This window comes from Panthera pardus, unplaced genomic scaffold, assembly GCF_024362965.1.
Source record: "Panthera pardus isolate Hobbes unplaced genomic scaffold, ASM2436296v1 HiC_scaffold_2, whole genome shotgun sequence".
NCBI lineage: Eukaryota > Metazoa > Chordata > Mammalia > Carnivora > Felidae > Panthera > Panthera pardus.
Genome location: NW_026526765.1, coordinates 148,076,083 through 148,086,307, shown reverse-complemented (window position 1 = coordinate 148,086,307; position 10,225 = coordinate 148,076,083). Strand labels below are relative to the sequence as shown.

Here is a 10,225-nt window from a genome sequence, read left to right as displayed (position 1 = left end):
CACGCCGAAGTCGTGTGTTCGGGTAGGTGAGTGTCGCTCTGTGTTTGCTACCCAGCGGCCCCCGAGGATGTCATTTTTTCGAGGACTGCTTATTCCTAGCCCTCGGTAGTGCCTGTGGGGCCCTGGCAAGGTGCGGGCTGCAACTAGAAGCCAGAAGTAATTCGCCGAGTAGCGGCGGGGCCGCCGAGGCCTGCAGGCCGCGTCGACTCTATTGTGTGAGATGTCGGAGGAGGCGGAGCGGAAGCGGCCGCCGCCATTTCCTTGCCTCCACGCTGGCGCTAGGCCAGGGCCCCCTCGGCTTGGGGCACCGGTACTTGGTGCCCACAGCGGCTTCGGGCTCCCGGCCGTTGGCCAAAGAGGTGTTGGTGTTGGAATTGCTGGGTTTCGGGCGTCTGCACGGGCTCGCCTCATACTCGGGCGCCGCGGACCGTCGGGCGCCTCGAGGGCGGAGGGCTGTTGAATTTTAACATTTCCCTGTTCTGACGTTCATCCCTCGCCTTGCAGTCTGTTTGGACGCCAGGACCCACTAAGAGACAATGATGTTGGGCACCGAAGGCGGAGAGGGATTCGTGGTGAAGGTCCGGGGCTTGCCTTGGTCTTGCTCAGCAGACGAAGTGCAGCGTTTTTTTTCTGGTGAGTTTGAAGCGGAGGCGGGAGTTCGGGGCCGGAGCCGGCGGACGGGCAGGCGGGCCGTGAGGCGGTCGGGCCAGGGCGGGGCGGGCCGGGCCTGGGGCGCCCCCTGGCGGGGCGCGGGAGGCAGCCGTTCCCTCTGGGCTGCTCGCGCCCCGCCGGCCGCTGTTACGCAATGGAAATTGCGAAAGCCCCGCCCGCCCTCCGAGTCCTCTTGGGGGGAGTGCGGCCTCTCTGACTGATTTTTTTTTTTTTGTTTGCTTTACCTACGTTTAAGCACTAGTCTTCTACGGCTATCTTTTCGAAAGGATAAATGGGATTTCTCTCTTCATCTTGAGAAAATTGCCCAGTTGCTGGGCAAACAATACTAACATTTTGCAAAACCTTGAAGTGTAACAACTTCCAATTTTGGTATGTTCTTGAAGCAGGGTATTTGACTTCAGAAAGTTAAAATGTCACTTGTTAATTTCAGACAATTTTCCAAATCAAGATTTGGTAATTGTGACGAGTTCTTGCTCATTCTAGTTCTTGATCTGGCTCACTTTACAGTTGAGGACACTGAAGCCCAGGGAAATTTACTTGTTTGTGTAGCTCTTTTCCAGTATGTAGGTTTTCTGAATAATTTCTACTAGAATGTCCTTGTTCTCATTGCTAGTGTGAGTTTAGGCTGATAAAGATATATTTGGAAGAAATTTACAGGTTTTGGAAGGACACTTGTAGTATTGACTTACTGTCTGAATTTAGCCTGGGTAACGGAAAACGACCTGTAAAACGAGAACCAAGTACACTGGAAGCCACCTTGCGGTGAGCAAGACTGAGTTTGGCTTCAGCTGTGCAACTTGGAGCATTTTAGCTTGCTAACATTGATCCCCACTTAGGTGAGTATTGGCCCTGCAAATTTGGATTCACAGGAGAAATTGTAATGTTGCTGCTAGTAAGGTAAAACCACGTGCCCTGGACCAAAACTTGAAACAGTACCCAGAAAATGCCATAAAATCAAAGTCCAGACTTATGAGGGGTTTCAAAGGATGTTCAATGGAGAAGACTTGGAAATCAATTTTGTTAAACTGTTTTGGATTTTGGGTTTTCTTGAGGTAATGGAATGTATCATCTAGGGAGTAAGGAAGTTTGGGAGAAGTTAACGGCTTAAGTTCTAGAAAGCGGCTCTGGGATTTGGTAACATTGCTCATTCTAGGCTTTGCAAAAGCTCTGTTTGTAGTGGAGCATGAATAGGCGTTTCATCTATATCACCCAGAGGTGGTTTTTTTTTTTTTTTTTTTTTGTTTGTTTGTTTGTTTGTTTTTAGTTTTAAATTCTGTATTAACGGTTGTTTTCTTTCCAGACTGCAAAATTCAAAATGGGGCTCAAGGTATTCGTTTCATCTACACCAGAGAAGGCAGACCGAGTGGCGAGGCTTTTGTTGAACTTGAATCAGAAGATGAAGTCAAATTGGCCCTGAAAAAAGACAGAGAAACTATGGGACACAGATATGTTGAAGGTTTGATTTATGTTGCCCTAGTAACAGTAAATAAAAACATTAAACACATAGAGCTCTATCTTACCCCTTCTGAATTTTAGGTATTTGACCGCATGGAAATGGTCATCTAAGGGAGTTTATGGCAGCTCTTCCTAGATTATCTAAAGACCCAGGAAGTCTGAACTTCATTCTCTGACTTTCCAAAATTGACTAATTCTAAGCACCTCTTTCAGTATTCAAGTCAAACAACGTTGAAATGGATTGGGTGTTGAAGCATACTGGTCCAAATAGTCCTGACACGGCCAATGATGGCTTTGTACGGCTTAGAGGACTCCCCTTTGGATGTAGCAAGGAAGAAATTGTTCAGTTCTTCTCAGGTATGTAGTTGTGTTTGTTGCTGAGCAGTGAGTTCTGGCTAGCTTCTGGCAACATGTGATTTAATAGACCTTAAAGTTGAGTAGCTTAGGTATTTAAACAGGTGTGAGTATATACAGGTGAATTAAATGTTTTCTTCTTCCTGGAGACCTTCAAATAATTTAAGCCCATCTTAAAGGTGGAAATTAAGTACTTTGAAAATGCTAACTTTGCCTATATTTAGTATTGTAGTTCAGAGTAGATCTTTGAGGATTGTCCTCAACAGCTTAACTACTTCCTCACAATGCTGTTCAGCAAAGTACTTCAAGTTAAAGGTAAGATCCCTTAACATTAGATTAGTTTGAGTTAGGTTGTTGTGATTTATGGCAAGTGCCTATGTTTTAAGACAAATTGGGTCATGGGCCCAGAAACATCTCTAATGGCCTAACTCTTAGTGGGGAAAAAAAATACGGAAGCAACTGGTTGTTGTAGCCAGGGAATTATGAACTTAATTAAAATCTAATGTAAGAGTAGTTTGAATGTAGTCTCATTGTCTGAAATAAAGAAAGTATTTTGAAACTGTTCTGGGCCTAAAGTATTTGAATGTTTTTATGCTGAAGAGCTGGTAAAATTGCATGTGTAGAAGAATGTTAGATCATATATTTTAAGTACTATTTTAATACTCATGTGATAAGTGGAATTAAGAAATCCTTTCATGGTTCAGTATAGTATGTATGAAAATCTTGACTTAGATATGTATCAAGTCCTAATATTTTGCCAGAATTCTTGAAATCAAGTCTGCTTTGATTGTTTTTGTCTAAATTGGTGAGAATTGAATGCTATCTGTCAACGTTAAATATGAACATAATTTCATATCTTCTAGGAAAGTGCTTTAAGCCCTTTTTGTAAGCTTGGGAATGTATCCACGGAAAGGATTTTTCATAGACGGAATTTCCAGAAGTGAATCATACTACTGTTAGAGCATAAGAGTGCATGATTGTGCTGTGTAGATCAGTTGTTTGTTGAAAAGTTTAGATTGTATGTTTGTCAATTATATGACTTAAGCAATGTTTCAATTTGTATATGAAATGTTTAAATGTGTAATTTTTTTTAAAAGTTGAAGTTCCACTTAGAACATTGAAATATAAATTGAGGTAAAAGGTGTTTTAAGTATAGTAACTGTTGTATTTAATGCTTGAAACTTTATTAAATTCTTGTGTAATTCTCAACATTAATTTGCATAGATTAGAGTGTTAATTGTTGAATTCTTAATGCATCCTGTGTTCAAGTTTTTTTCTTACATACTGTGCCATGGGGTGTGTTAAGAATTGAGTTATACTTTGTAATAATGGAACTTCATATTACAATGCATATGTAAAAAAGTACTTGTTGAAAGCATACCGTTCACCTAAAGTTAAAATTCTGGTTTATTTAAAGCTATAAGAAGAATCATTTCTGGGCTTGTGATGTTAATATTGCCCCCCTACTGGGGTTATTTGTCCTTGGGTTGAAGGGTTGGAAATCGTGCCAAATGGGATAACATTGCCGGTGGACTTCCAGGGGAGGAGTACGGGGGAGGCCTTCGTGCAGTTTGCTTCACAGGAAATAGCTGAAAAGGCTCTAAAGAAACACAAGGAAAGAATAGGGCACAGGTGGGGATGGATGGTTGGTTGGATTTGTCACTTTTCTTATGGTAAACAATTAAATCCATATTCTCTCTGCTTAGAAGAAAAACCTATTTTCTAGTCCCAATTGATGTTTTGCCACAATTTTCAAATTCCCTATATTAAAGTCCCATAAAGCATTCAGATTAAAGTTTAGGTTTTAAAATTGTCCCCAGTTAATTTGGTCTCCCTTACGATACTGTAAGATTCCAAGATTCCTAATTCTAATCAATAGAGTTGAGAGACTATGGCTTTAAAAAATGTTAATGCAAACCTGGCTTTAGCTGTAATAACACCCACCTAGTAAATTAATATTACCATAAGAAAATGTGATACTTTCTGATCTTGTTTTTAAAGTTGAAATGCAACAAACTTTTTCTTGCTGTATAAATATTCTGCATATGTATTAATAAGCATAGCTTTCAAGAAATTGTCACAAAAGGTTTTATTCTCTTTGCTTGTGACTATTTTTCATTGAAGCATGCGCTTACCTATGCTGATTTCTACTAAAAGCATAGGCCTGGGGTATTATTGGCGAAAGAAAATGTGTAGTGTGGGCTAGACTGTTGGTGGAGGCTGGCTTTTTAGCCCACTTGCTATACATGATGCCAATGGATTTAAGACATGAAATGTTGAAAGTTGAGTGGAATTCTTTCCCTCCTAAAACATTTATTTGTAGTACTCCTCTCTACCCCTAAGGTTGGGCTCTCTGCCTCAGAGGAGTGAGTTATACTATATAAATACAATTTACATTAAATCTTACAATTGAGTGAATTTCTGGTCATTGCCTATGCAAATATAAGAAATCTGGCTTTAAATATTAGTCAGTTTCATGGCTATGACTACATTGTTTTCTTGTGTAACTAAATACCTGTATGAAATGAACTAATGTTTTTTCTCCCTTCCCCATCCCTTTCCTTCGTGAACAATGCTTTAGGTATATCGAAATCTTTAAGAGCAGTCGAGCTGAAGTTAGAACTCACTATGATCCACCACGAAAGCTTATGGCCATGCAGCGGCCAGGTCCCTATGACAGACCTGGAGCTGGCAGAGGGTATAACAGCATTGGCAGGGGAGCTGGCTTTGAACGGATGAGACGTGGTGCTTATGGAGGAGGTACGTCAATATGCAGATACCACAAGGTCTGTTGTTTGTGTAACTGTTTTCATTTGATTGATTGTACTTCTTGTCTTCCAGGTTACGGAGGCTATGATGATTATAATGGATATAATGATGGCTATGGATTTGGGTCAGATAGATTTGGAAGAGGTAAGGTAAGAATTGAATTTCTCAACTAAAGGATACTTACACTCTTGTCCATCTAGACCTCAATTATTGTTTTTCAGGAATGTCTGATCACAGATATGGGGATGGTGGCTCTACTTTCCAGAGCACAACAGGACATTGTGTACACATGCGGGGATTACCTTACAGAGCTACTGAGAATGACATTTATAATGTAAGTGTAAGATAAATTTACAGGTTGTCTATTTCAGGAGAGCATTAAAAACTTGGTTCTTAGTCTAAGTGAAACAGTACGCTATAAATTTGTGTTTTCTAACAATAGAGATTTGACTTTATTCTCTGAAATACTTATATTTAGTTCTTTTCACCGCTGAACCCTGTGAGAGTACACATTGAAATTGGTCCTGATGGCAGAGTAACCGGTGAAGCAGACGTCGAGTTTGCAACTCACGAAGATGCTGTGGCAGCTATGTCAAAAGACAAAGCAAATATGCGTAAGTGAGATTTAAGTGTCTTGGCCGGGGGTCTCTACAGATGGTTGAGTGACCAGTGTTTGTGATAGAGAAATAGTAGGGATGTATGAGAAATTCGGTCTGATAATGAGTTAGTTCTTTGGTTTGTGTTTAAAAAATGTGGGTTTAGTGGGATTGGAAGGGGTTTGTGATGAGAACATGGACTTGAATTATAGCCTTAATTGACAGACTTAATTTAGATGAATGTTTAAATCAGAAGGCTGGTTTTTGAAATGTGCATAGTCCAATTGCCTGAGAAGCAGCTAGACTTTTTTTTTTTTTTTTTTTTTTACCAAAAGTATTTGAAGTTCACAGATCTACTTGTTTAAGAACTTAAAAGTGCTTCTCTCTCTTTCTTTCACCAACAAAGACTTTCAAACTTTTTTTTTTCTCATTTCAGAACACAGATATGTAGAACTCTTCTTGAATTCTACAGCAGGAGCAAGCGGTGGTGCTTACGGTAGCCAAATGCTAGGAGGCATGGGTTTGTGTAAATATCACTTTAGTGTCTTTTTTTTAAGCTAACCTTGTATGCCTTTTCTCTCATTTCAGAACACAGATATGTAGAACTCTTCTTGAATTCTACAGCAGGAGCAAGCGGTGGTGCTTATGGTAGCCAAATGATGGGAGGCATGGGCTTGTGTAAATATCGTTAGTTTTTTTAAAAACCAAAACATATCTATATAAGTCGATTATATAAGTTAAGTTAATTTATATTTTAATGAGTTTAGCATAATTAAGTTAGGCAAAGAGTTTTCAATTTGAATTTTGTCTGGCTTATTTAAATCCTTGTGAGTTAATGTAAAAACTGTTTAGATGACTAGTTTTAAGTACTTTTGGGGGAGGGGATGGCAGAAACTAGTTCGGTTGTCTTTATGAAGTATAAGTCTAAAATTACTAAAAAGCACAGGATCAATAAATTCTTGGGCATAGTTGGGCATAATTAGGTGTTCAGTTATACCTGTGTATTGACATAACCTTACTGTATAAATTATGGGGTAAAACCCCACTAAATCCAGTTAAGCAGTATCCTAAGGTCTTCTCAAAATGCCTCTACTTTATGGAATCATGTGCATTTAGTCCTGCTGATGTGCATACTGTTGGCCTTTTGGTTTATAAATGTTTGACTAGTTCATATGATGGATAGAAAGGTAGTTTTGGTCATAGGCAATAGGCAGAAGGAGACAGAGGATTATAGTAATATAAAATCAAAAGACTGGAAAATCATAGATTTAGAATTACAAGCCCGGTACCACCAGGTACCACATTACATATGGCACAGGGTTCTAATGTTCTCTTAACTTAACAGCAAACCAGTCCAGTTATGGTGGCCCAGCCAGTCAGCAGCTGAGTGGTGGTTATGGAGGCGGCTATGGCGGCCAGAGCAGCATGAGTGGATATGGTAAGTGTGTTTTTCTGTATACTTGAGATAAGTTTTAGGCAGGTTTCTTTAGTTGGGGGAATATGCAGGCTTCTTTTTGGTGAAATTGGGGTTAATAAATAATATGCTTTTGATCCAAATGTAACTTGTTCTTTTAATAGCTTAATTTTCAGAACCAATCTTTGGGAGGGGGAGTGTTGTATAAATTATTAGTCATTGCAACTTGGAATAATGTCAAGCCAGAAAACATCTGCCTCCATTTATTAAAAAAATTGTTCATCTTTTTTTTTTTTTTTTTTTTTTTCTGTCTTTTCGTTAGCATTAAATCCATTTTAGATGGAGGGAGAATTTTATAAAGTAGAATGGTGGTTGGGTTCAGGACCGTATTTACTAGTCAGTTTTATCCTAGGATTGCTTTTATTTGATTTTTTTTTTTCAATTGGTCTAAAGAATGGTGATTTTGGTATTATAGTCTTACCCTACAAAATCCTTTTGCAGACCAAGTTTTACAGGAAAACTCCAGTGATTTTCAATCAAACATTGCATAGGTAAATATTTTCTCAAAAAATATAATTTAAATTCCCAATAGCAAATACTGATATGTTGTAATAACACTATTTCTATAGCAGTCAATGGCTCTGACTTAACTCCATGGAGGCTGCCATTTTGGGCACAGTGAGTTGCCTTTAGTCCAACTTTTGTCGTCTCACTTCCTGCCCACCATGAATAGGAAAAGCAAGAGACTGCCCCTGTCCTCCCTATTCATATATGCCATTCGATGGACACATTGTGAATGTTTATGGTAAAATTTTTTTTTTAAAATGCCTTGTTTAGCTTTAAAAACAACATGAAGTAATTTTGCAATTTTTGAAAAACACTAGTTTTCCTTTAAACTTAATTTTCTATGTTGATCCTGAAGCATCCAATTAAATGGTAGCACGAGAGTCTGGCAAGTTGGTACTGCAGAGAAAAGGGGTTAATTGAGACTTGTTTGGAGTCGGGAGTCCCCTTTCCCAAACATGCTTCTCGCCACTTGGACAGCAGCCATTTGTACTCGTATACTTTTTAAACTTTTTCTTGGAATGCTATATTTTATTTGACTGATAATCTGGTAATTCTCCTGACTTGTCATATTGATCTCTTTGCAGGCAGCCAAGGAGCAGTGAACAGCAGCTACTACAGTAGTGGAAGCCGTGCATCTATGGGAGTGAACGGAATGGGAGGGATGTCTAGCATGTCCAGTATGAGTGGTGGATGGGGAATGTAATTGATCCTGATCACTGACTCTTGGTCAACATTTTTTAAAGAAAAAAGTTTAACAGTTTTGCAATACAAGCTTGTGATTTATGCTTACTCTAAGTGGAAATCAAGGATTGTTTTAAAGACTTAAGGTTCAGTATTTTTGAACACAAACTTTCATCTAGGATGTAACAACCGAGTAAACTATAACTGTTAAACAATTTTCAGCTTTTCTCTAGTTATATAGTAGGATGTACTTAAGCAGTAAGTGTATTTAGGTTAAAGCAGTTGAATTATGTTAAATGTTGCTCTTATACCACATTACATTGAACACTGTTTGGATGCATGTTGAAAGACATGCTTTTTTTTTTTGTAAAACTCAATATAGGAGCTGTGTCTACAATTAAAAGTGAAAACATTTGGCATGTTTGTTAATTCTAGTTTCATTTAATAACCTCTAAGGCACGTAAGTTTAAGCTTTTTTTTTTTTTTTTTTTTTTTAAGTTAATGGGGGAAATTTGAGACGCAATACCAATACTTTAGGATTTTGGTCTTGGTGTTTGTATGAAATTCTGAGGCCTTGATTTAAATCTTTCATTGTATTGTGATTTCCTTTTAGGTGTATTGCGCTAAGTGAAACTTGTCAAATAAATCTTCCTTTTAAAAACTGCACTTTGTCTTGTCTATGCTTCAGTGTCATGTGGACTGTTTCTTGGTGCTCTATTCCTGCCCGGGGCGTAGGTGACAGTGGCTCACGTCTTTGGCTGTGGCAGAGAGGCTCGGCAGTTGAGGCTGTCGTGTAGATGTCGTCAGACTTCTTCCCTCCAGTGCAACTGAAGGTAAATCTAGCTTGTGGGGCCCTTGTGGAAGGGCTGTGTGTTTGGCCTGGCTGCGTAGGACCTAACCTGAGCTGCCTCTGACTTGCTAAGCGCTTGCATAAAACATGGAGAGGCCGAAGTGCTCACTGCATGTTCTGCATGTTCGCGGAGGCCTGCAGCAGGCATGGCTAAGAAGGAAGTGCCAGGGGTGGTGGGTGGCTGACCAGGAGCCACCCTTCCCACTCTGAGTTTTTGCTTACATGGGGTACGGGAGGTCTTCTAGAAGGAGCTAGCCCTCTTAAAGGTGTGATTGTCTCAAAATTCCTTTAGTACATGCTTAACACTGCAGACTCCGCTTAAGCCAAATTGAGGATTTGAAGCCACTTGTGTCAGTGCTGAAAATCTCTTTTCATCTTTAGTGAGGTTTGGTTACAATCTTAGGTGTTTCTAAGCATCTGTAGATGGCAGCATTGCACAAATGTGTGCAAAAGGCCCTGCAGATGTATTGTGCTGCATCCCCTCTGTGGAGGATGGTGCTATCCCACATGGTGGAGGGGAACAACTTGCCATCACCTGGGGCACACAAGTGTTGTTGGAATCCTTAGCCTGTCTTCAGGTTTAGAGAAATAATTTGCAGGGGAGGCAGCCTTGAGCTTCTGCTGTGTTCTGGACTTCACACTGCCCCTAGCATCTTGGCTGAGTTATTCAGTGTCTGTGGAACTGACCCCTGTTAATGAGAAGGCTCAAGGAAGATTGCTTGTCTGGCTCTTTAAGTTGTTTTACGTAAGGAATGTCTTTGTTGAGTAAAGGCTCTTTGGAGGTAAAAGGGACGGCGGGAGTTAAGGCTAAGCTAATCCAGAACCATTTGGCTTTTGAAAAGGGAGTATTTAACCCACCATCCTGGT

The 10,225-nt window shown here is 39.9% G+C and overlaps 1 protein-coding gene across 5 annotated transcripts; it reads left to right on the top strand.

Moving 5' to 3' along the window:
- Positions 1 to 516: 516 nt before the first annotated feature.
- HNRNPH1 (heterogeneous nuclear ribonucleoprotein H1) lies at positions 517 to 9,174 on the top strand. Of its 5 annotated transcripts, XM_019469671.2 has the most exons (13): positions 517 to 633; positions 1,973 to 2,128; positions 2,341 to 2,484; positions 3,975 to 4,113; positions 5,063 to 5,241; positions 5,323 to 5,394; positions 5,451 to 5,584; positions 5,729 to 5,864; positions 6,283 to 6,342; positions 6,435 to 6,524; positions 7,192 to 7,284; positions 7,762 to 7,811; positions 8,412 to 8,616. In XM_019469671.2, the coding sequence occupies exons 1-12, from the start codon at positions 537 to 539 to the stop codon at positions 7,809 to 7,811; spliced, it is 1,350 nt and encodes a 449-aa protein (XP_019325216.1). In that variant the 5' UTR covers positions 517 to 536; the 3' UTR covers positions 8,412 to 8,616. The 5 variants fall into 5 exon arrangements, with proteins under 5 accessions (XP_019325216.1, XP_019325213.1, XP_019325217.1 ...); XM_019469668.2 differs by lacking the exon at positions 7,762 to 7,811 and having other exon boundaries at positions 8,412 to 9,174; XM_019469672.2 differs by lacking the exon at positions 6,435 to 6,524 and having other exon boundaries at positions 6,283 to 6,372.
- The last annotated feature ends 1,051 nt before the right edge of the window (positions 9,175 to 10,225 follow it).